Genomic DNA, 27291 nt, shown 5'->3' on the forward strand with positions numbered 1-27291 from the left:
GAATTCAGATTCATGCTGATTGAATATACATTAATAGGTATCTAAGCTCTGTCTGTTGTGCTGCTGGCAATATGTGTAAACATTGTTAGAGTGCTAACAATCTCTCCACATGAAGAAGCGTTAGATTTCACCAGTGTGATTAACAACACAATATATGTTGCTTTGTAGAAAAGCTAAATATTGGCTGTTTTTGACCTTTTACAAAGCTCCCCATCACAATTTCAAGTTTAGCTGCAGTCATGGGGAGAAAACTTTTTTTTTCATTAAAAAAGATTATGAAATTTGGAAGGGCTTGTTCCAGGAAATGAGTTCACATTCAAAAATAGATAAATAGATTAGAAATTGGCATAATATCCATAGTAACATCCTTGGCTTTTTCTTCTCCAGAAGAAGAATGACATGCTCTTGTATTGTCTCTTGAGACAGACGGATGCTAAAAACAATAGTAAAATTATATTACAAACCTTTAAATTTATTCAACCCCCTTCATGATGAAATGTAGGTTAGGCTTCTCAGGTTGAAAAGGAGTTTGTAATGCATTTAGAGGAGCTCTGTTTGGAAAATTTTGTTGTGGTAGGTGAAAGCTAATGTCAGTCTTACTCAGAGTAAAAGGTAAAGGTAAAGGGACCCTTGACGGTTAGGTCCAGTCGTGACCAACTCTGGGGATGCGGCGCTCATCTCGCTTTTTTGGCCGAGGGAGCTGGTGTACAGCTTCTGGGTCATGTGGCCAGCATGACTAAGCCGCTTCTGGAGAACCAGAGCAGCACATGGAAACGCTGTTTACCTTCCCGCCGGAGCAGTACCTATTTATCTACTTGCACTTTGACGTGCTTTCAAACTGCTAGGTTGGCAGGAGCAGGGACCGAGCAATGGGAGCTCACTCTGTCGTGGGGATTCAAACCACCAACCTTCTGATTGGCAAGTCCTAGGCTGTGTGGTTTAACCCACAGTGCCACCCGCATACCCTTACTCAGAGTAGACCCACTGAAATCAGTGGATATAAGTAAGTTGTTCATTATTTTCCAAGGGTTTACTTTGCATGTAACTTAGTTGGGTATCTACCATTGTGTTTATGAGTACTTCTATTCTTCATCTTTTAAAAAAATCTACTTTACATATTCATAGCTCAAGGCAGCTTTCAACATTTAACAGCACAGCAAATGTTGTGCTAAACACATATGCAAGTCCACATAGAAGGAAGTTCGAAGTGAAGTTAGAAGTGCAGGGACTCATCATGACAGCTCCCATAGCCATCCATGCTCCCAAGAGGGAGAGGGAGAGGTGCAGGGAAGGTTTGAAACAGGAGAGACATTTGGGATGTGGTGGAGAATTCTGACATTCTAGAGAACTTATGGGAAAACTCTAGCAAGTTTCTTCAAAGGCTACAAGATTTCTCCTGCATATCTTGGATGTTTCTTTGGCATGAAGCACTCTTTCTGATGTCATCCTTAGACCTCTTTTCAGGGCCAGCCCACCCTTGAGGCAAGATGAGGTGACTGCCTCAGGCAGCAGGCTCCACAGGGGCAGCAGATTCAGCGTCTCAGGAATGCATTGCCCACCACCACTGTGGTGACATCAACAGCTGCAGCACATTCATTGAAGGCCAGATATGTTGCCTCTTTGGCAGTACCCCCTCCCCATACTGCCTCTACAGTGGCCTCTTGGTGAATAGGAGGCACTAGTGGTCTCCTCCTACCCTTATTCCTGATGTAGATCTTTATTCCCCACTTGATCCTTATGTTAATCTTCACTTACCCCTTGTTCCCTGGTGAGCAGGCATCATTTTGTGGTTTGCCTCAGGAACCAAAATGGTTTGGGCTGACCCTGCCCCTATTGACACCCAGCAAGTCTTTACAAAAAGGAACACTGATAATAAGGACTGAGAATTCTCTTGAACTACACTGTTGGGGAGGTACTGTATGTAATTTAATCTTAGTCTCTTGCTGTGGATCTGTGAATGGCATCCTTGGTTTTAATATCAACAAGCAAATAATACAGAGAAAGGAAGCAAAGTCCTACAAATGTTTGCTTAAATAAATTCACTTTAAGACGTAAGATGATCCTGAATATGTGAGTTGGGTAGGGTGTGATCTCATGTAAAAGAGATTTTTGACGGAGGTCTGACCATTGGCCATGCTGGCTGGGGTCAATGGGATGTTGGAGTCCAGCAACCTCTGGAGGACCACTGGTTTCCTGTCCTTTTTATATAGGTTTGGCCGAGGAAATGTATAGAACATCAACTGCTGGGAGTTAATATGCAGTTTGTTCTGATTTTCAGTTTGGTAACTGTTTGATTGCCATCAGAATTCAAATAAAACTGTGAAGACTTGAATCCTAAGATAACTTAAGGAAGTTCATATAATAAATGTTTCCTGTTGCCTTCACTCCCTTCTTCTTCCTGAACAGCATCTCTGGAGGGTTGAGAGGGCCTCCTGAACAAAGCAGGATGGAGCCCAGAGGTTGCTGGGCAAGAGAGGAGAAGGATGGGAAAAGTTCCTTCCATGAATTTTCTTAAATTAGCTTATCAGAGAGTGCTAGGATATTTTGTATGTTTTTTTGGGGGGGTGAAAGCACCACCCTGAACATGGGATTAATTTTGGGGGATTCTAATAATTTTTCAGAGGAAGCTGCCTTCTCTTCAAATACAGCGGTACCTCGGGTTAAGTACTTAATTCGTTCCGGAGGTCTGTTCTTAACCTGCAACTGTTCTTAACCTGAAGCACCACTTTACCTAATGGGGCCACCTGCTACCGCCGCGCTGCCGGAGCACAATTTCTGTTCTCATCCTGAAGCAAAGTTCTTAACCCGAGGTACTATTTCTGGGTTAGCGGAGTCTGTAACCTGAAGCGCATGTAACCTGAAGGATATGTAACCCGAGGTACCACTGTATGAAGTGTTGAGGATGTCCCTTTCCCAACAACAAAAGCCTTGCCATTGCTTCAAAGCAGCAGCTTGGCTGCCCTTAATAGGCCATGCAATTTCATGATGTAGTATGGTTCCCAAGAAGGCTTGTCCCTACCATTAGGCAAAGAGACACAACTGCATTAGACCACTCATTTGGGGTAAGTATTATAAAAGAGCAGCACATTTGTTAGCTATTTAATTTATCATTCTTTGTTTGGGTTTGTTTGTTTGCTTGTTTGTCTACTGCATGGAGAGGGGCTTATGGGATTTTCTGCCTCGGATGCCAAAATGATTTTACCAGTCATAGGTGAATAATTTCACCCACATTGACTAGAGCACAGGCGATATAATTTGCCCCTCCTCCTCAGGCAGGAACATACTTGGGGGAGTGGGGGACATGTCTGCCTCCACTGGTCTGGAAGTTACAGAATAACCCTTTTGAATAGTCCCCTGAAGGTGTGTATTTGTGTGATATTCAGCTCAGCTTTCTTTGCAGGAGCTGAGCCAGATTTTGTGTTATTACCACATCTTGCAGCAGACTCCTGCACCCAAACACACACTGTTCAGAAGAGGGCACCTAACTTTTCTCCCACAGAGGCTTTGGTGGGGGGTGTCAAGTGGTAAATTAAGGATCTAAGCTAAAGAACGCAATTACTTTTAATATTCTGCTATCTGATAAAACCAAATGTATATGTAAAAGAAGCAATTGCATTCACAACCTGCCTGCCCTTATTTCCCCAGGAGGAAAGCTAATTCATCTGAGTTTGTCAATTCTATTGATCACTCTTAAATAGTGGAAAAATCAACTTTCCCTTCAGTGATCAGCATGGAGTTTACAGTCTAATAAGTAAAAGAGGGAAGTGTTCATCCAGACTAATCCGGCAAGGAAATACACTTAAAACCTTATCCAGATATTTCATACCTGGCAGTTAGGAAGCATGAATGCATACAGGAAAACAGTGTAACCTGAAAATGCCTAAAATGATACAAGAAGCAACATCAATACTAAATATGGATTTAAAAACAGCCACAGAAAGAAAATATCAGAGCTGCTTCCCCTTTTATATTTTTTTCCCATCTAGCGAGCATCCACCAAGCACTCAAGTGATACAAATACTAATATTTGGGAAGAAGGAGAGACAGAAGGCATTGTGCCCAGACTTAGCTCTGGCTGAGATGAGACCTACACACATCCACACAGCACAAGCAACTGCCGCTGCAATCTCAAAGCATGCGAACTTAGAAGGAGGTTGCAGTAACAGTTAGATGTGCCCATCCATGTACCTCTTCCACAGTTCCACACTCTGTTTGAGGCAAGGAACTTTTCTTAAATTAAAGTACTAGTTATGACCTTTAAAACCCTAAACTCTGTGTGTGGAGGGAGGCTTCATGTCCTTGCACAATTTTATGGAAATGTAAAAATTTGGAAAGAATTTAACCCCCGGCTTGCAAATCATGTATGAGTATCACAGTGCTTAAAGCAGCTAATCAAAGCATCACTTTGAGTGAGGCCTGCTTTCACTGATTTAGAAATCCTCTTTCCATAATACAAAATTATGAAATTTCCTATGCCAAATGACTTCCAAGAGAGATTGAAACTTGTAGAACCAGGATCTTCCACTAGCCGGTGTTTGTGGAAGATCGCTATCACAACTTTTCCTGCAGCTGGTACAAATGTCAACAATCCTCAAATGCACTCAATGTGGACGCCGGACCAGGAAATAACTGATTCCAGTTGAGCTGATCTTTATAAACAAGTGCTCTGGAAAGCAGGGATGCAGAGGGCTTGATTAACTTATTCACAGACCTAAGGGTTACTTTATTTCGTTCAGGGACCCATTGTGGCTAGCTAATCTTTCCGCACATGGAAGAACACATGAAGAGAGCAGTTAGGCCATTTTAAACATTCACTGCTGCTGTTAGACAGTGCTGTACAGTGGTACCTCGGGTTACAGATGCTTCAGGTTACATACGCTTCAGGTTACAGACTCTGCTAACCCAGAAATAGTACCTCAGGTTAAGAACTTTGCTTCAGGATGAGAACAGAAATCGTGCTCCGGCGGCACGGCGACAGCAGGAGGCCCCATTAGCTAAAGTGGTGCTTCAGGTTAAGAACAGTTTCAGGTTAAGAACGGACCTCCGGAACAAATTACAGTAAATTCTTAACCCGAGGTACCGCTGGACACTAAAAGGGGCATCTTAATATGAAAATCTAGGTGCAGAGCTGGGCTGTTTCTTTCACAGTTCCAGGATCATGCTGCAGTGGTGAGATTTTGTATTAAGTGCCGAACTTGGCATCCCTCTCCCAGAGGCAAATGTAGTGTGACCAATTCCATCGCACTGAGTCCTGAGCCTAGGGGGTATCACAACTATGGCATAGTGAATTAAGCAGAACAGGAGGCGGGGGACACCAAATTTTGGCCTCACACAGGGCACCACTGAAATTTGAAGGACCAAAGTCTCTCCCAAAAAACCCCAGCTGTTATTTCTTAAACAAACAAGGTTCTAGTCCTTATGACTCTGAAATGTTTTCAGTGCCTGATCAAATATGGGTTTGTATGGGTTTACTTGTGCAGGATTTCCATTGGGCGTGGATCTGTGCCTTGCATAGTTAGCTGAAATAGGATCAGCTTTGCAAAACAAGCAAATATATGCAACTTGTTTGCATAGCAGGGAGGAGAATGAATTTAGGTGTCCCTGGCACAGATGGGTGTTCCCCACCCAGTTTATCATAGCCTCAGCTGTTAAGTAAAAGCCAGGCTGAGATACAAAAAAGCTACTTTAGATATGTCCAACTCAGGGGTGCCAACAGGATTTACTAGGTCTGTGGAATGGAGTCTGTGCTGCACTTTCAAAAGAGGGCACAACTCTGGATGTACCTTCTGTCATATGCAAATTTGTATCTCCCGTCTCAGGTGGAATGCGGGGCCAAAAATTAATTATGCGCCACATACTAGTAACAAATGCCATTTCCATACCATGCCATTTCCGTAAGAAAAGGCTTAACCTGTTGAATTTCTGCCTGCCACACAGTTGTAAAATGTGTAAGAGCACTGCTTTCCCCTAATGTTAACCATAAACCATGCAAGCAGCCAGTGGCGTAGCGTGGGGGGTGCAGGGGGGGCCGGCCGCACCGGGCGCAACATCTGGGGGTTAGGGAAATCCACGGGTTAGGGGGCGCAAATCCACGGGTTAGGGGGCACAAATCCATGGGTTAGGGGGCGCAAATTACTTGCCTTGCCCCGGGTGCTGATAACCCACGCTACGCCACTGCAAGCAGCTCATGTGACATGAACTGTAATCCAATGATGTTACTGTAGAACTATTGATTTGCGGCTGGCAATACTATACTCAGTGCAATAGGAGGCATGGTACTTCAGAAGGAGGGGATCAAATGAGAGTCAAGATTCATAGCAACCAAGGTTCTGATATCACCGCTTGGATAAATTCAAGATCAAATTGTTAAAAAGCAAGCAGTGTGTGTTAAAAGCATTTGTTGTGGTTATTTATTTATACTGCACAATAGCTATGGCAGTGTTATCAGAGCAGGTCAAACAGCCGCTGTTTTATTCTTTGAGCAAATAAATATTTCAGCCTTTGCCATGAATATACTCATTCAAGTATTTATAGCTGCAACAACAACCCACCCCCAAGAACCCTATTTCTACCCCAAAGATGGAATTCCTCCACTCCCATGCTGCTGCTGCTGCTACAATTGACTTAACAGCCCATCCAACTGCATTCCCCTAAACACACACACACATGCACACACAGAGAGACTGAATACTGTATTTTAAATATAAATTGAATTTAGCAACATTGGGCTACTTTGCAGAACTTATGTAACGCATGCATTCTTAACCACAACACAACACACTTTCCCTGCACAGCATGGCTATAATACTGATTAGTTTAATTGCATTTGCAGTGTAATTTTTTAAAATGTTCACATGGGGGGGAGGGACTGTTGTCGTTTTTTGCATGAAATTAAACCTGTGTTGCTGCTATCCTATTTTTGCTGCTACTGCCAAGTCACAATTGTACTAAAAATCATGACTTTCTAAATTATTTGCTCTGGGCTGCAATCACTTCTTTACTAGGAAAGACAATGGAAAAGCAGCTTCTGTGTGAGTCAGGAATTCTTCAAAACAAAGTCAGTATCTTCTCCACTGCCTGAGTCAAGAGAAAAAAATATAGACACCCACCAAGGAAGTAAAAAACAGACCTTCCAACTCTGCCTTACAAACTCTGCATTGTCTGGAGAAGTGATTCCCTGGGTCATTCTGAAGCCATTTTTTGCAATATTCTCTGTGTATAACTTCAAATTTCTTGACTCATCAATCATAGCTGTGACTTCACCCATTGGATAGAAACACAATGAAAGATGGGAGCAAGCTCATATCTCATAAAAGCAATTGTTTCACATGGTGTCTGCCAATTTTTGCTTCATAATTTTTGTTCTACAAAGTGCTAGAGACTTACCTTTTTAAAAAATGAAAGCTCCTTGCTCTTGGCGGCTGCTCTTGGAGAAAGCAAGTCCAAAGCATGGAATCAGAACAGCAGTTCTTTGGATCCTAGCCAGAGGATGGATCCTAGCCAGAGGATGGCAATGGAGGAAGGAAATGGCTTGTCTAGATCCTAGAGCTTAGTCACTTTAAAGGCCACTTTGGTTCTTGTAAATCACAACTTTTTGGCACTATTTGATACCATTTTTTCTCCTTTGGTAACACAGACTTCTATCAACGGCTTTTTGATATGGTACTGAGAAATCTCAGCTGTGTGTGTACACACAGAATGATGAAACCACACTCATGCTATACCTCTAATATTAGTTGTTTCAAATTCTTGTATAAAGGACCAAAATGAATATTGATCCTACAAAAGGAGATACATCCATAATAAGAGACTGAAGACTGAAACCCTTTGTGATTAAAAAGTGTGTGTCATTTATAAAAGTGACAAAACATTTAAAAATAAAAAGGTGGTGCTTTGGGTGCCAAATGTTGGCTTCAGAAATGCAAAAAGACGAATAAATCTGCATTTTTGTGAAACGGGAAAATGTTTTTATTGCAGCAACAACTTAACATAGCCAACAGCACAATCAATTAAATTAATCCCATGAAATAAAACTTGAAATAAAGATGATATCTGAAATCATTTTTATTCATGGTTAGAGACCGTGCAGATTCATTTGACAAGGCTTAAAAACCTTATGGGTGATGTTGAAAACTTCAATGTACAAGTACTGATTCAATTTGAAGGGGAAAATTGACTTGATAGGATGGTTTCTGTGGAGACATTACTAGAACAGCAAACCCCCAAGCAATACAAAGGCAACTAGAGTATTGTATGCTCATTACCTGAATTTTCAAATGCTGAACAACTGTGAGCAGTATGAATATGCAAAGCTTGTGGGCTCTGAACCAATATCCTTTTAAAAAAAAAAATCTTCTCTGCTTTTCAAGGCAAAGATGTCACCACTTCAGGCTCAACCTTCCAATATTTGTGTGCACCTTTGTCTAAATTGGAGGAATTGGAAGTTAAGGATTTAGAACAGAACACTTTCCTCAGGCCTGCACTGGGCAATACTACTTCTGAAGTCCTTTGCACCCAATTATCTGGCATTTTAAAAATGGGAACCCTCAAAAGGAGCTGGAAGCAGAAGCAAAAAAACAACAACACCATGAGGTAAACACGAGAGACATCTTCAGGGAATTTTAAAGAACGGTTATTCAAAATTCTGATGAGCTAACTTCCTATTCAGACATTACCTGATTACTAGTTATAGATATTACTAGTTGTAATATCTCTTTGCATTCACAAGGATGCAAATCACACTTCTACAAGCACCCATCTAAGCTTAACTATACATCTGCAGCAAATATTTGGCTTGTAAAATGTACTCTGTCATTGGGAGAGATTTAAAAATGATGATGATGATTTGCTATACAGTCGTACCTTGGGTCTTGAACGCCCTGGAACTCGGACATTTTGGCTCCTCAATGCTGCAAACCTAGAAGTGATTGTTCTGGTTTGTGAACATTCTTTTGGAACCCAAACATCCAACAGGGCTTCCAAGGCTTCTGATTGGCTACAGGAGCTTCCTGCAGCCATTCAGAAGCCATGATTTGGTTTTTGAACATTTTGGAAGTCAAACAGACTTCCGGAATGGATTCCATTTGACTTCCAAGGTATGACTGTATTTATTAGCTACTCTTCACCAGTTGGTCTTATGGTGGGTTACAACTCTTTTAAAATACACATTAAAAATAGTTAATACAAATTACAGTCAATGGTATAGGGTGGGACCTGAAAACACGCATCTCCGGTGTTGAAGGCCACAATTTTTGATGTTTTAAGCATTCACCTGAAAGCTGTATAGTGAATGCATGTCCTGGGTTGAGTTGGCATCCATCTGCCTTGGGAGACAATGGAGGAGTGCGCCTTCGGTGGTAAAGTCAAACCGTTGTAGAGTTACAGTGCCTGCTGTGGCCATAGAGACCAATATGGGAGACATATGTCTTATTGCAAGTGGGCAGATGAAGGTGCCTTGTAGACGCATGTCTATTGGGAGGGAATTCCACAAATTAGGAGCTTCCACAGGCTGCCACCCATCCCTACCCCCAAGTAAGTAGGCCCACCATCAAAGGCCAGTGAGAAGGAAACATCATTGTCCAGAATAGTTTGTACACCACTGATGATATGTTTTAGTGGGTTCTGCTTGGAACAGCAAGTACCGGTCTCATAGCCTGTCAATAGAGGTTTTGTACAATAAAAATGTAGAGTGTGAAACATGCTTCTCTGCTCCTCTAATTGTGATTTTCTCATCCCCTTCAAACACCCATACAGTAGTACCTTGGAAGTCAAATCATAGCTCTCAACCTTCCCTTTTTTTGCGGGAAATTCCCTTATTCCAGCACTGTTTCCCGCTTCTTCCTGCTTCTATCCCGGATTGTTAGATATCCTGTAGACTTTCCCCAGGACAGGTGGGGCTGCTGATCCCTTATTTTCGAGGCTGCTGATCCCTTATTTTCGAGGCTGCTGATCCCTTATTTTCAAATCTGAAAGTTGACAGCTATCAGTCAAATGGAATCCATTCGACTTCCAAAACATTCGGAAACCAAAGCGCGGAAGTTCCTGCAGCCAATTGGAAGCCGCGGAAGCCCCTTCAGACATTTGGCTTCCAAAAATAGTTTGCAAACTGGAACAGTCACCTCCAGGTTTGTGGCATCAGGAGCCAAAACATCTGAGAACTAAGCTGTTCAAAAACCAAGGTACAACTGTAGTCTTGTCGCTCGTGGGAAGTATTCCAGGAGAAAAATGTAGGCAAAGACTAGCTCAGGACCTGCTCATCCTGGACTCTCCAATCCCAAACACAGAGAGAGTGATGTACCATCAACTTCCCTGTGAAAAGATCCCCAGATTCCTGCTTCACTTGGACTCCCCCCTCCCCCCGCTGCTATGGCCATCTACCTTCAACTAACTCTGTGAAGGATTCCAGGGCTTATTTTCAGCCAGAACTTGCTGGAACTCAGTTCTGGCACATCTCAGGTGGGCATCATTGTCATTATAAGAGAAAAAGGGAGGTATTCATGGTGAGGTCTGGCAATCTTTTTCTAGAAAAACAGCACTGAGTGCAGCTAAATATCACCTCAGAGCCTGCTCCAACTGGACTATCCTTTTCCCCCTCCTAGGGTTATTCTGCCACCAACTACCTTGTCAGAAACATGCCAATTACATTCCATTCATTGGTAGCTTTTAAAAAGTTAGATTATAATATTATTTGTAAACTGCCTTGGAAGGATTTGTATCCTGAAAGGCATGCTCTAGGTAACTGTAATATATAGTGTCATGGCACAAAAGTGTCAGATGCTTATTGCAATATTTGCAAGAATGAGCTTGCCTTGGCCCAGAATTTGGGTTACTTTGTGCAAGAAATCAAGGTTTTTTCCCCAGATTGCACACATTCCTGACTACAGCATTTGGCATTTCACCCATACATACAGGCTATTTCCACATGTAAATTTACAGTCAAATTTTGAAATTGACTATTACTTAGCATTGAGGCAAAAAGTAAAAAAAGCAAGAGCCAACGTGATCAAGGCAATTAAAAACTGGTAATATGTCCATCTGCCAGATGGTGATCAAAGGCCAGTGATGCCATTAAGAGATCATGCTACTTCCCCTCAGTCACCAGAGTGACGACTTCTCAAGAAGCATTTATTAAAACGCTCTGGACTTCCGGGTTGGCGCCATCGCCGAATGGCGGATTCCCTCCGAGCTCCGGAGGGAGTCTGCTCGACAGGGGTCGGGTTCTGCCGCGCCAGCGACGCGGGGACCCTTAAAAACCATGGGCGCGGATGCCCGTGGACCTGGTGACTCGGCGGGCACTGTTAGCGCCCTCCCGACCCGCGAAGTAGCCTTTTTAAAGGCTACGGAACGGGGGACGGGGAGCGGCGCGGTGCTGTGAGTTTACTGCTTCCCCTGCCGAGCGAAGCCGCATGCCATTCGTCGGAGAGCGCTGACTTCTTCCTTTGAAAATTTGGACTAAAAACCAAGAACAACAACTAAAATTTGGACTAAAAACCAAGAACAACAACCCGTGAGTAATTTGGAAACTGGATTAAAAAATTTTCCCTTTTTGTGGATTCGGCACGAGCGGGGGAGGTGCAAGGAGGAAGTCCGTCTCCCCCCCACTGTAAACATTTTAAAGCAAGGATTTGACAACTAAGGTCGAGAGAAGAGTCTTTTTTTCCTTTTTGGATAAAAGTTATTAATTCCACGGATTTAAAAGTATAAGTTACTGTGCTGGAGGATAAGAGCTTATTTTCTGATCAAGTGCCACCCTTCCCGGGACCGGGAGTGATCCGCGAGAGGAGCCTGCTGAGGAGATACAGAAGATTTTGACAGCTGTCAAATTAGCTGTCAAAGTCGGAAAAAATAGAAAGCTTTGGTTTAGCCGGTTATATTGTTACAAGTTGTTGAAAATAAAGAAGGACTGAAACAAATTAACTTGATTTTTGGACTGGAAGTGAAAGGAATACTAAATAACCAGAATCCCTCTAGAGGGGGTTCACGGACATTACAAGAATGGAAATAGGTCGGAAAATACTGGCTGATTTGGATGAGGTTGTTTTTCTCATGGGAAAGCTGCGAAAGATGTACGAGCAAGGTCATGTTTTGTCTACAAGTGCTACAAATTTGAAGTCAACAGCAAATATATCTATTGAGATGGAAAAGGACTTGACGCACAAAACTCAGGCAGCTGGACAAGAAAAGAAACTAGAGACTGAAGAGGAGGAAGAGATATACGCTGAACAGGAGGAGCAGAAAGGAGGGGCTGAAATGTTACAGAAGGCAAATGAGAGCCGGAGGCCTGCCAAGATGGATATAAAAGAAAACAAGGATTGGAAGAGGAAAACTTGGTTTGAACTTAGAAATGAGGAATGGGAAGATATTCTTTTGTGGGGATCTGAAGATTTAGGGACTATTAATTTGATCAAGGTGGAAGCTGGAGCTTTTGGGACATTTGGATCTAAGAAACAGGACTTGAGCTCCACTTTTAAACAAGGAGGCCTGGCTGGAAGGAATATGGACATTATAGAGAGAGTGCCCCTTCGAGACTGGGTGTTAAATACAAGGGACTTTCAAAGAAGCCGGCAGAAAGGGACTGAGAGAGATTTAAGAGCCTCGGACGTGAGGTTGCCAGGCTAATAATAGATGGACCAATGGACTATGGTTTTGGGATCGAAACTGGGGAAGGGAGGGTGGGGTTTGGAAATCCAAAGGGGGCTTGATCTTCTTTATTCTGTGTTTAATTCTGTATTGCTATTAGTATAAGAATGGGGAATTCATGGAAGGGAAATAGGGTCAACCTTAGAAAAAGTTTTCTATAAATGATTGAGGTACATAAGGTAAAAGTTGATATATAAATTGAATTAAATATAATAATGAATTAAGGTTAAAAATTTAATATAAATAAACATAACAACAAATTAAGGTTAAGAAATTAGAGATAAGAACTTGTTGGATAAATATTTGGACTTGGAATACAAGAAGGGGAGGTGAGGGGAAGTCGCGGAAAAAAGTTATTGAAAATGGGACTGTAAAGGATGAATTTTTTTCTTTTTTTTCTTTTTGTTTTTTGTATTATTCAAAACTCTAATAAATATTACTTTAAAAAAAAGAAGCATTTATTAAAACTCTTAATATTTTTCCTTTTTCTTATTCCTACAAGATGTTCACGATTCAATCAAAACAGAAAATGTTTTTCTTTATTATTCTTAATGGTTTTCAAAAAAGAGCAGGCTTGCAAACACAAATAAAGAAGTTCATTGCTCAAGGCTTTGCTCTACGTAACTTGCATAAAAGTATGATACTTAAGAGTTGCCAAATTAGTATTTTTAAAAAATATTTGCATAAAGTTATCCACATTGTTGGAGTGTTGATTTGAAAATTAAAAATGCAGGCCAGACTTCAGGAAATTTTTACTTACTGTGTTAATAAACTTTTGTTTATGCCTAGAGGTGCTGTTAAATTGCCAGCCAGACATTAATATAGAGTCCACAAGGGATCCTGTATAGAAAATGTGATTATTGCTGTAGGATTCACATAGAACTTGTAATGTGCTTGGATATCTGCTGGACAGGAAGCAAGTGTAAATTTATATCGAAATGCAATCTAAAAGTTTTTTATTATTATGTCTGTTTTTTAAAAGTCCAAATATGGAACTAATTTTTTTCAGGTATTATTGAACACATTTTGAGACACACATGTTCTTAAAAAAAAAAGAAGGTGATATGGAATTAAAAAGAAACAAATAGTTTTCTGAGGAGAGATGTTTTGAAGAGGTCCAGAGAGGCCCAGCTAACTTCCAGCCTTTAAGGCTCTTAGCTATAGTAATAATTTTTAAAATGACAACATCATAAAAAATTAAATACTAGTAGTTTGTTTATATAATCAGCTGATCTGATAGGGTACATCCATCATGGTTCATCTGATATTGTACATTCAGAACCTTTGCATTTTTAGTAATATAGTGGTACATCTACTTGCAGACACGATCCATTCCGGGGTGCCATTCACACCCTGAAAAGTCCACAACTAGAACGGCACTTCTGCACAAGCGCGGAGCGTGATAGAGCACTTCTGCGCATGTGCGAAGCATGGAGTATACACTTCTGGGTTTGCCACATTCGCAACCTGAAAAGCCACAACATGAAGCAAACACAACAAGAGGTATGACTGTATTTATGAAAAACATTTAACTCTTTAATATGACAAAATCTACATCAATTAATAACAACAAAATAATTTTACCCAATCATTTATTTGATTTGTTCAAACTTGTAGCTCTGAGGCAAGAATGTGTGTCTCATTTTGGTCCGATTAGCAAGCGGCGAAACTTATCAAATGCCAAAATTTTTATTATTTTTTTAATCGCAGGGGTCAGCACACCCGCAGTGCAATGGATGAGCCTCACCCTGGGAATACCTCCTTCATGATCAAGGTGTCTCCCCTGCCAGGTAAGTATCAAATGCCAAAAAATTAACCAAGTGTCTAAATTTGGGGCCCGGTTTGTGGTTGAGGTCCCAGGCCAAATAGTCCCTTTGCTCTACCCTGCTTGTGATTGATCCTGTTTGAAACTCGATCGGAGATTGTGGCAAGCCATTTGAAGTAAAAATATTTATTTTTGAAAGTTATATTGATCTTTCAAACAGTTTTGCGGATTTTAGCTTTTTTCAACTATAATTGTATTGGAGAGTTTTAAGCTTCAGTGGCCCACGAATCTTTCTAAATAAACAAAAGATGGTTGTGTACTCTGCATTGGATAAGGAAGCCTTCCTGATGACTTGGATTATAATACCTGGAAGCGTTTTTTATCATCTTAGCAGCAGTATGATGTGAGGAGAGGAAGGCCACAATGTTCTAACAGAACTGAGTTCAAACTGATGGTTGCATCCCTCAATTAAATTATTTGTTTCTGTTTCTTGTAATTTGAGGCACTGGTTTTAACCGAAATATGGTTTGTTCTATTGCTGTGTCATTTAGCTAAACTCCTACATGATGTAAATAGCTTGGATGCCCCTTCTGCAATGGCCACTTGGGCAATTTTGGTAGGACTGCATCTCTACAAAGCACCACAAGAAGTACTGTGTTTCTTTCACATCTGTAAAGGACAAAACTGTGGAGGACCAATTAGGAGTCTGCCTCTAGGAATGATGCTAGATCACAACCTAGCATTGTTCTCATGGGGGCCTTTTGAAAGTAAAGGAACACTGCTGCACTGGGACTGGCTGCACATTGAGGAGTGGTGGCTGGAGCCTGGTAACTGGGCACAGGGAGAAGAGGGGTTGGGACTGACTGGGAAGAAGAAGGGATCAGTGAACTGGGAGAACCTGTAGTGGCCCGGAGGCAAGAGACAGAGGCAGGAGAAGCTGCAGGACTGGAGAGGGATGAACAGGTGCAGGAGGAGAACATTGAAGAGAGAGGAGCAGAAGCAGGTTACATGCAGGCAGGGTCTGTGCCTGCTTGCATGCAGCTCAGATAGGGGAGATACATAAGGTGAGGTCGGGGCAGGGGCTGGGTCTCTCTGTTGTGGTAGCTACTGCCTCATCAGGTGCATACCTAGGAGTAGCTGAGAGATGGAGGACTGATGGACATGCCTTTTCCTAACTTGTGAGTGTACTTTAGGCAATAAAGAGTTAAGTCCTCACTCTGTACATTCCCTGCCTGACAGAAGACAGCTGCTCAGGAAGATCCACCTTGTGGGGGGGGAGTACAGGAAAAAACCCTCAGTACCCATTGTTTGGAATAGAAAACCCCTTTCCCTGAAAATTGTAAGCCTTGTCCCCAAATCGCCGGATTTTTCCAAATTTGTCGTCAAAAGAATACCACTGCAAAAATGAACACGAATATTTGGCCCAGCTTTATAAATTTATATACCATTTCCACAATAAAACACCAGTCTGGAGGGGCCGCTTAAAGTAACAAAAGCATTTCCATAAGACTTTGCATTCTAGAATCTTCTCTCTCATTTGGGGAAGGATATTTTAATTCTCATGTTATATTTGCATGTAAGTCTCAAACATGGGAGTGACTCCCAAGGGTGTGCATATGTCATTCGTTGAAATTTAATGTGAGAAATGTCGCTCAGTTGGGATTTGCTTTTACATCTGATCTGTTCTGAAGAAAAATTCTTCATCGTTCCTAGGAGGAAAGCTCACAAACACTCCCAGAGAGGAGATGCCTTCAAAGCTCAATTATATACCACTATCTGTATGTAGGAATAACAAGAAAAACAGGATAGTTCCCATTCTGACAACAACCTCCTGCTGTGCCATTTTTTAAGTGCTTCAGGTGGCGTGTATGTGGCACTAACACCACAAACTGACACATTGGACAGGTGAAAGGATGCACACATTTACAATAAAGGTAATCACCACAGAGAGTTCTGTGGTGCCTTAAAGATTATATTTCTGCATTTTAGGGAGTTGGACTAGATGACCCTCGGAGTCCCTTCCAACTCTACAGTTCAGTGATTCTATGATTCTATGGACTACTTCATCCACTTAATCTGATACACTGAGCGTTTTCAGAGTTATATCTACATGTGGTGGTGGGAGCATTGTAAGAAGTAAGGGATCTAGATTTCTGAGCTAACGTAACTATACTAAATTCATAGCAGCCATTCGAATTCTTTATACATATAGGTAAAATTAGTAGGTAAATGACACCCTGGACAGTTAAGCCCAGTCAAAGGCTTTCATGACATGCAAATCGTTTGTGTTTTTGGTGATTAAGCAGCATATAAATACTACTAAATATATATATATGTTTAAATTCTCTTTTTGCACTGTCCATCAGTCTCTGACTTTCACAACCAACACTCCCCCAACTCCAGCAGTCAGAACCATCCCACCCACCTCCACTGTTAATAATTTTTCCACTAGCTCTTCTGACACACCTAAATACACACTTATCTGGGAATTCAGTGGGGCTTACTCAATTCTGAGGATCACCCCCCCCATTCTACTCATGGTAACAAAAGAAGGGTGTGGCAGATGAAGTGAACTCTCCTCCAGGAAAGTTTCAACATAATCAATCTGTTAGATTTTCAGGTGCCACAAGGCTATTTGCTGTTTTTTTGTTGCAAAAGATTAAGATCTGGAAATAGTTGAAAAAGAAGGTTGCTTCTCTTCGCTGTATACCTCCAGGCTACTCAAGCGGTAGATGAGGAACTCTATTTCAGACCAACATCTGTGAACTAACTGCAGGGTGACTGAGGCTGTAATCCTAAATACACTTACTAGGGAATAATCCCCATTGAACACCATGGGACTTCTTCCAAAAGCAAATATAAAACAAATGGAAGACAAAAAGTCACTAAGTCATAAAAGTGATATAAAAAGAGCCAGCAGGATTAAAGTATTTTAAAAGTTCAGGATTTGTTTTAAAAGGGTTTGTGATGGGCATCAAAATGTCAACAACAGAGATGTCAGAGAGCGTTCCACAGCTGTGGTACCACCCCTGAGATGTCCCGGTATCTACGTACACCTCTTCAAATGGTGAGACACCCATAGGAGTTCACTGAAGATCTTAATGCATTGGTAGATACATATAGAGGCAGACCTTCAAGTATGCCCACATTCCTGCCGTTACATTTCCCTAATATAGCATAGATTTTTACTTTAGGCAAGTGTGAATACAATAGCAATTCCTTTCAGTGGCTGGGGGGGGGGGGCTGAACTTATGCCATTAAGTGCTTGTGAGAAATAAAAATGGGTTGTAACCTGTCTCCCATACATTTCTAGATTTCTTCCTCAACTTCTCTATTCATAATTAATATCTCTCTTTATCTTGTTCCTTTTGACTATCTTTGTTCTTTCCAAGTTAAATTATTTACCACCACCTCTTCTTTTCATTTAAGCTCTCTTTATCTTGTGAGCTGCTTTCCTTTATTCTGAAATCTCTGCTGTCTAAACGCATAATCAGTTGACATCCACTGCCGTATGGCTTTAAAACCTTGGTGGGTTCGTGAAAATCATTTAACTGTGTACTTATTTGATCGTAAGGTAGGTCATGTGGATAAGGAGCCAGCATACTTCAGAGAGATGTGAATTAAAAGGTCAAGGACTTCAGATCACCACTGAAGGAAACCTTTACACATCACTCCTGCCAGCCACAGTGGACTTTCATTAGGCCTATCAACAGATATATTTTAGCAGAATAACAGTTTAAACCAATTAGCTAATGAAACAAGGATTTTTAATAATATTCAATAAATTTTGTTTGTACCATCTGCTTGAAGATATTTAAAACAACATCCTTCCATAGCTTGACCAAACCGAACACAGCTCTACAGCTACGTAAAGTGCTTTGCCAGTTAGTTGACAATTTCTCCTTTTTTTGCAGCCCTGGAGTGATATCATTACAGGATGATAATATGATATTTGAGGCCTCTGAATTTTTTCTCTTTCACACATGAGGAAGCTGTGGAATGGAGAAGTTTAAAAGAGTCAAATGTTTTCTTTCACTGTTCCTTCCTTCTCACTGTACTCAAACAACAGCAGAAGTTTGAGAAAATCAAGGATGGAGCAACACTGAGGGGCCATTTTAAAAAACAAACACACCAGTTTTATCAAGGAAAAGTAGCAGAGATCATTACAACACAGAAGTTAACACTACAACGCTAACACAGCCTTTCCCAACTCCCTTGTTGTTGTACTCAAACCTTGTTTATATGGCCACTTCTCCATCCTAGTGTCACCCTTCCATCACACTTCTCAAACCTCTGCTATTGTTCAAAACCGGCATTCCCCCCCCCCCTTTGTTTTTCTCTATTCCTGCCTTCTCTTTTGCTCCCCTGCCCCTCCTTGACCATGCAAATCAGGACTGTGATGAGGCACTATAAATTCTCCAATGGGGGCTGCACTCTGATTTCATGCAAATCCAGGATTACAGTGTGGCGCTACATACTGTATCATGCAACAGGGGCTGTGTGGTGACCGCCTTGCATTTTTGTTATACAGTATATAGAAAGACACACACACACACACACACACACACACAGAGAGAGAGAGAGGGGGGGGTTAAAACAGCTTTGAACAAGTGCAACTTGTGCAATACAGTGAATGTGGCACAGATACCATCATGGTTTATCACATCTTTTGATAAAGGAAAAAGACTGAAGGGAAAACAAACAAATAAAAATAATAATGAAGTACAGTATTGGGGCTTGGAGGATCAGTTTATACTGTGCTATCAGTATCTATGGAGCCTTACAGAGTTTCATTGGCAAAAATGGAAAGGTCTTTTCCCCCAGGGGGGCTTACAATGTAAAAAAAGACAATGTGGGAAACAAAAGGAGTTGGGGAGCTTAGGCAAGAGACACAAAGGACCAGGGATGAATGTGAGAAAATGCACTACCTAAATTTTGATGATGTTTGAAAATGGAGATTAAGAAATTAAGCCAGAGGCTTTACAGAAATGGATATTGAGGGAGGATCTGAAGGACAATGAAGAAATGGCAACACATACATGTTCTAAGAGAGTATTTTATGATATGCTTTATTAGCAGAGATTTATTTAACATTGAAATAAGCCCACTGACTTTCAGGTAAAGTACAGAAGAGGATCATATATATTTTCCTAAGTCTGGGAGCAATCTTATTCAGCAGGAACTCATACATAATGAAACAGAATAAATCACAAGAGATTAAGTTGTCTTTAGTTTATAATAGGTGTGCCCTTTCCCCAAGGAATGGCAGATGTTTCAGAATCCAGTCAGGTCAAGGCTTTCAGTAGCAGAGCGTTGTATTTGCCACTAATGGTTTTATAGAATTATTAAATTAGTCATTACCCTAAAGCTCATTCTTTTCTGATTCTGGCTGTATACCACTTTTGATTGATTGAAAAATAGCTATGTGAAAAGCAGTCTTTTTTAAGAGACTTGTATAGACTGCCTGTTTTCCCCCTCTCCTGCAACTGTGATGACTTAGCAGAGCAGACCTGTCTCTTCCTTTTCTAGTCTCAGAGAAGTGCTGATCTGTGAGGAGGAAAGAGCAACTGAGAACTCAAGTTACCAGTTCAAAGAGCACAGCATTCTCTTCTAGCCATAAAAGGCTGGCAAACTCTAAGACTAGGAGATAAATTGAATGAGTGCCCCCAAGCCATGCATGGACAGGAGCAGTTAGTGGATGCTCACCCAACAAACACTTGCTACTTATCTGAAGCAGGTGAATGACAAAATATAGGACTGTATAAAACGCAGATAACATAATTTGGAGGACCAAAAATGGTAAGAAATGGATATCTTCCCTGAGGCAAGCAATCAGAATCCTTTGCTTCTACTGTTTGTTCAGGCAGTTAAGCTGTTTTAAGTTTTGATGGTTGCTGCCTTTAAGCTGCCACTCTATTACCCAGCCACTTGCATGTAAGCCTCACTGAGTAGACATGCATAGGCTTGCACTGCTGTCTACACCTTTACAGTGGTACCTCGGGTTAAGTACTTAATTCGTTCCGGAGGTCCGTACTTAAGCTGAAACTGTTCTTAACCTGAAGCACCACTTTAGCTAATGGGGCCTCCTGCTGCTGCCACGCCGCCAGAGCCCGAATTCTGTTCTTATCCTGAAGCAAAGTTCGTAACCTGAAGCACTATTTCTGGGTTAGCGGAGTGTGTAACCTGAAGCGTATGTAACCTGAAGCATATGTAACCGGAAGTACCACTATATTTTCTGTCTCTCACTCTCCAATACAGGGGTGCCAACCTGAACAAAATATTGGGTAGGAGGTTAGGTAAGCCACACCCCACACAATTGATCCCATGACGTGGCGCGCACACAGCAACTGAATGGCAGTGCCCATCAACTTTTGGGGGGTCCAGCCCCCTCAAATATTTTATTGTGGTAGCTGAAGGGACCTCTGCCCCTAGGAGCTGGCTCCTATGCTCCAGTATAATTGCTAATGTTTTCCTTCTTAATGAATGGCTCCTTGTTGCTTATACAGTGGTGCCTCGCAAGACGAAAAGAATCCGTTCTGTGATTCTCTTCGTCTAGCGGTTTTTTCATCTTGCGAAGCAAGCCCATTGACGGATTAGCGGATTAGCGCTATTAGCGGCTTTTAGCGGCTTATCTGCTGATCGGATCAGCTGATAAGTGGCTTAGCTGCTTGGAAAAAGGGGGGGGAGGGGAAAAAACCAGCAGGAACTCGCAATACATTGTTGTCTTGCGAAGCAAGCCCATAGGAAATTCGTTTTGCGAAGCACCTCCAAAACGGAAAACTCTTTCGTCTAGCGAGTTTTCCGTCTTGCGAGGCATTCGTCTTGCGGGGCACCACTGTATACTGCTTGGTATATGCATTATGTGTGCTCCTGAAAGGACAGGCTCTAAGAACTGGTGGTGCTTTCCACTCAATGGGAGCAGCAAGAATTAGCAAGGTAGGAAGCTACTTTATACTGAGTCAGACCAACTGTCCACATAGCCAGTACTGTCTATATTGGCTGGAAGCAGCTCTTCAAGGTTTCAGACAGGAAGTCTCTCTCGACCATACTGGAGATGCTGAGGATTGAAGCGAGGACATTTTGCATGCAATGCCATATGCTTTACCATTGAGTCATGGCCCATCCGTGATAGTTACAGGTGAACCATCACACAGAGGCTGTGCCACACCTTCAACATATATACATATGCTAAAGCATAAATGCCAAAGAACAGCTGCTCTATGTTAGCAACTTTTGTGTCCCCCCGTCTCCGTCTGAATGCAAATACAGAAAAACTTTTGCAAATCAGCCTCTGGCTCAGAATATACACACACTTCAAAACAAAACTGCACAGAGGATACAGAGAGAAATTCTGCTAGGTAACACTAGAGAGAGAGAGAGAGAGAGAGAGAGAGAGAGAGAGAGATTATTCTTATTTGTTCATTTAATTTATGAATCACTTTTTTTCAATTTACAAACATACTATAAAAAGAGCGATAAACAGCTTTAAATACAGTGCAAAACAAAACTATAGAAAGACATTCATTCTGTATTGTTTTTAAACCTAAGGCAAGTGGTGTTTTGATCCAGCTAGAAAAATCTGTTGGAGCAAAAATGCCTTCACTTGTTTCCAGAAAGTTAGTGGGCACCTATTGCATCTCAACAGGGATGCTATTCCACAAAACAGAAGCAGCCACACTAAATGTCTTACTCTATGTTATGGCGAGAGTTTCTGATACTTTGGGGACTCTTAAGGAGAAACTGTTTGCAGAAGGCATTGATCTACTGGGAATATAAGAGAAAAGGCAATCCCATAAGGAAATAGGACCTGGGCTGCATTGGGCCTTATATATTAGTACCAAAACCTTGAATTTAGCCCAGTAGCAGATTGACAGCCAGTGCAAATTCCACAGACAAGTGAATCACGGCCATTCAGTTGTGAGGTCATCAATGCATGGACAACTGTGGTCAAGCTATCTCAATTTAGGAATGTCCTCAGCTCTCTTACTAGCTGTACCTGATAAAATGTACTCCTAGCCACTGAGATCACCTGGATCTAGAATTGTCCCCTAGAAGTACTTTTCTCTCTCAATGCAAATACGCTTGAAAGCACATCAGCTTTGGCCCTATAATACCTAAATTATCCTTTTTTCCAACAAGAGATGGATTCACAACCAGTAGAAAACGTGCTCTTCTATAAACAAAGGTATCTTCCTTTTTTATATATATGCTTACATCCACGATTAAGATTTGAGCACTGCTCCTTTGTCACACTTCTGTTTCCCCATTACAGTAGATCACCTTCTCTATTAATCCTAAAACTGTTAATTCTGAAGTCCCACTCAGTTGGCTGCAGGTTAGGCGACTGCCTCAGATGGCAGGATCCACATTGAGTCGGAAGGGGTCCACCTAGTCCAACCCCTTGCAGTGCAGGAATCTCAACACACACGTCCCGCACCCCCATTTGAGGGGGCCGCATTGCTTGCTGTTTAACAGCAATGTGTTATTTTGCAACGTTTATCTGCAACCATTTCAAGACCGTTCCTCTGTAAAGCTTCCAAATGCATTCTTGTGGTGGGGAGCAGACGCGCTTCTACTCCGCAAGGGGTCCAGACTGGGGATTCCGTTTGCACCAATGCTAGCAGCCCGTCCAGCCAACACTTCCCCACGTCCTTAGAACTTTCATAGCCGAAGCGGCGGCCACCTGGCTTTAAAATATGGAAACCCTCAATAGCGGCGCGTTTTGCACCTTCAGGTGCCCGAGAAGCAGGCCCCGCCCCGCACAACCCGGCCAGCCAATCCTGCCTCTCTCTTCGCCACGAGCCCAACTCCCGGGAAACGCGTCCCACTCCAGGAAACTGAAAGCTCCGCCCCGCCCTCCCCACGTCAAGCGCGTCGCGTCGGCGAACGGGCGTAAAGTCTCGAAGAAGCGCGCAGCCCCGCACCAACCGCCGCTCGCGAGGTTACCGTTGCCTTTCCCCCTCCCCCACGAGCAGACGCGGGGCCTCGCTGTCCCGCGCGCCGCTGGCGGGCGAAGGGGCTGCCGGGAGTTTCTCGCGCGCGCGCCTTCCCCGCTGTGAGGGAAAGAGGACGCGGGCCTTTTTCTCCCGTGTGACTGACGGGCTCTTTCGCGCAATATGCCGGCGACGCGGTGGCGGCGGCTGCTGCTACTGCTGAAGAGCTTCGCGTTTCTCGGGAGCCGGCCTCTCTCTGCCTTCGTCCAGCCTCAGCCGCCGCCGCACCTCGTCGCTTGCCGGCTTCCAGAGATGGCGTGCGAGTCTATTAGTAGGCGCGTGGTAGTGATGGCGGCTTTCAGGGAGACTTTTCCTGTCACTGGATACTGTTCCTACTACCGGCGGCGGCGGCGGGAGCAGCTTCTAAGTAGCCCCGCTGCTGCTGCTTCCACGCTGCACAGCCCTTCTGCAGGAGGGGCCAAAGGGAAGTCTTGACCAACTCCCCGCCTTCCTCCTCCCCTCCCTTTCCTAGCTGCCTGCAGCCGCGGGAGTATCGCGGCCACGCCGCCGCCACCATGGGCTTTTTGGACAGGCTGAGGAAAGACTGGTTCATTCTCGGAATAGTCCTGGTCATCACGGTGGCCAAGCTGGAGCCGGCCTTTGGGGTGAAAGGGGGTAAGTCTGGCCGTGGGCATACCGTTGCCTCATGAAATGCGTGTCAGCCCTGCCTGGATTCCGCCCCCCCTCCATGCCCAACTCGCTTGTTTGCAAACAAAGAGGAAATTGGGATTTTTAAATATATATTAAAAAGTCGGGTGTTGTGGGTATATGGAGTCCATTGCAAAATGTTGCGCTCTCCACACCGTAGCAGAACTGGAGGAAGCCCACGGCCCGAATATCTGCACGCTGCTTGGGGTTTGCTATCCGATCCCTTCTTTCTTTTGGCCGCTGCAGCCATTCTGAGGTTCAGTATAGCTTCCCTAGCGCTCCAAAACTCTTCGGCAAAGGAGCTGCGTTGACACGTTGCACACTCGGAGCGAGCGAGACGACCCAACTTCCGCGTGGTGACACCCAGCAAGCAGGAGGGGCAGAGCTCTGGGGCGGGTTGAGCAAACTTAAGTCCCAGCAACAAGATAACATTGAAGGAGATATGTGGACTCCTTTAAAAAAATAATAATTTTGATACCTGCAAACACCAAGCAGTTGCAAAAAAAAGGGACAGATATTTAACTCCCTCACTCCCCAAATCGCCTTTATTGTTTCCCAGCCAGTGTAGAAACTTAAAAGTACATTGACTAGCTGGAAACTCTTGTTCTGCTATTAGGCTATGTAAATGAACATGGAGAGGGGGAAGTCATTCCCAGATTAGGAAATGATTGGGTTTGATGTAATCCTTGTATGCTCCCACCTTCAGAAATGTGTGTGTGCGTCAATAATTTTCACAGTAATAGTTGGTAAAACATAATCCAGAGGAGGTAGTTTTTCACATCCGTGAGGACTGAGTTAACAATGAACTTAAACAAATACACTTGTTAACAGGGAGCATCTTCCTTACTTCCACGTACTATATCCATTTCACCTGGGAAAATTACTTCTGTTGAATCTGGGATAATTACTCCTCCTCTTCCGGAGAGAATTACTTGGAATGCATGAATTATGTATAGCCATTCCCCTAGTGCAAGAACGAGCTTATAAAGCAGTTGTGTTAGTTTTGTTTTCTTCAAATTATGGGGAAGAGCAAACTTCATTACCATTGGGCCCTTTTAAAAGCAGATAAGTCCTGCACACACCACCAAAAACTGTTGTGAATAAAGCACATAGACTGCCTGTGACTCAGTAATACTGTCTGTGTCTGTTGCACAAAGAAAGAAGCTTGAATATTAAGACTCAGTTTGTGGATTTGCTAAATAGCCTTTGACATACCATAAATGTACAAGCTGTTCTTGTTCAAGTGTCAAAATGAAATATTGAGCACTGAGTCGAAAATATGAGTAGGAACATCTTCCTTTTTATTTTAAAATGTATTGGTGAGTACTTAATGCCATATCCTCTCAATTAGTGTGTGCCAGTGATGTGGGATGGAAAATTTCCAAATGCTTAATTTTTATCAGCATAAAATGTTCTGTTTCAGGAGTTCATTAGAAAAAATGAAGGGGTGCCCAATTGCAAATACAGTTAAGGCAAACTAGGCAGTTTCAAAGTTTTCTTTACTAAATGCAAGTAAAATAAACTTGCTAAATTAGATCAACTCCCTCGGGATGCAAACTGACATTTTTCTTATGCACATTAGCTTAATTTCCATAGAATTCCCCCTCCCTATTATCTTATGCATGTATATATGAAAGTAAGTCCTACTCATTTTGTCCCTAATGGAGTGGCAAGATGTAAGAAGTGGATGGAGCTCTGACAAAGCTGCACTTGCTGAAATATCTTCACAGATTTTTGTTAAAATTGTAGGATTCCTGTTTTATCTTTTTCATCTGGTCACCTATCCTGCTTCCAGGTAAGCATGCATAGGACATTGCTGTCATGTTTTGAAAATGGCAGGAAACAAAAAACCTTTGAAATTGATGCAAGGCAAATGGCTCTTTTAGCTAAACTTATATAAAATGTATAACTTGCTTGGCCTGCAGATTCAACCACTTTAGCTTTTTTTGTTCTAATTATCTTCTAAATAAAAATAAAATTGTGGCCAATTTTTAGATATCCCAGAAAATATTTATTGCCTCATAGCACATGGCTTTGTAGGAAGGGCTGCTAACTTTTGTGTTGAGCTTAACAAAAATATATTTTAAATAATGCTATGAGTTTAATTCTGCAGATTTTGCTGTGGGAGTGCTCCAGTGTTTAAAGAGGATTATCTGTTAAAGTGGTAATTTTAAACTGGACAGTGGGGCATTTTGTCACATACCTTTTCCTCTTCAGTGCATCTGAGCACATTTACTGATGTAATTCCCACTCAGTTCAGTGACTTTTTATTTTATCTGTGGTGATCCAGACTTGGCTCCTGCAGTTGCATCGGTCATATATCACTGGTCTTCTGCCATCTGTAAGCTTGACAGCCTTTCAGTAGCCGGCCTAACTAGTCTTAGGCAGTTATTCTTTCAAGGTTTTTGGCCAGCAATTGTTTACAAATGTATTGAGTATTGCATTTAATCACTCTTCATTTATCAAGGAACATTTATGTCCAGGAGACCACTTCTTTCCCTGTATATCACTGCAGGTTAAGAGCACACTTTCCAATCTAGTTTTCTGCCAGGTTGGCTTATACTGCCCAGTGGAAAGCTGGAACCTGGACATGAAGTTCTTGGGTTCTTAATCTTCAGTTCCATGACTTCATATATTTTGCTCCTGAATTTAGAAATGTTGTAATTAACCCTGGGTCAGAAATCTGACTTAATAATGGCTAGTAATCTGTTCTGTGGTAGGTAGCATGTTGTGTTTCATTGTTTTGGTAATGAAGAATTGCTTTGCTCCATTGAGAAAACACTGGTTCCCAGGAGGTTCTGATGCATTTTATGGAAGACATAAAGTGTTGATACCTCCACATTTGCCTGTATGTCAGTTCAGTGAAATGTGAGAATCTTTTGCCTGGTGTTCAGGATAAATAACAGAATCACAGAACTGTAGAGTTGGATGGGATCCCCCAAGGGTTATCTAGCCCAGCCCCTTGCAAAGCAGGAATCTCAACATAGAATACAAACTTTACATTTTAAAAAAGTCTACAAAAATAGTGTCAACTAAGGATTCATTCTGTTGCCCAGCTAGAGAAATTGATTGTGTTGATTGTTTGATTAAATGTGAAACAATTGACATATACATAAAAACAGTAGTTATAAACCAAGGCACATATTTCTTTTCTCGAGTTGATGTGCATGTGTGATGTATCTGAGAAAGAAGAAAGCCTCTTCTAAGATAGCGTTTGCTACCTACAATTTGTATAATTGTATTAAT

The 27291-nt window shown here is 42.2% G+C and overlaps 1 protein-coding gene across 10 annotated transcripts in view; it reads left to right on the forward strand.

The window, feature by feature from the left end:
- The first annotated feature begins 23296 nt into the window (after window positions 1–23296).
- SLC10A7 (solute carrier family 10 member 7) overlaps window positions 23297–27291 on the forward strand; it is a 130174-nt gene continuing 126179 nt past the window's right edge. For 2 of the 10 annotated variants that reach the window (XM_081208450.1, XM_081208457.1), the window contains exon 1: window positions 23318–24012. In XM_081208450.1, the coding sequence (XP_081064576.1) occupies window positions 23913–24012 (100 nt within the window). In that variant the 5' untranslated portion in view covers window positions 23318–23912. Of the gene's footprint in view, window positions 24013–27291 lie in introns of all 10 variants that reach the window. The other 8 variants (XM_081208454.1, XM_081208455.1, XR_014011660.1 and 5 more) reach the window with 8 other exon arrangements.

This window comes from Podarcis bocagei (genome assembly GCF_964188305.1).
Source record: "Podarcis bocagei genome assembly, chromosome: 9".
NCBI classification, from domain to species: domain Eukaryota; kingdom Metazoa; phylum Chordata; class Lepidosauria; order Squamata; family Lacertidae; genus Podarcis; species Podarcis bocagei.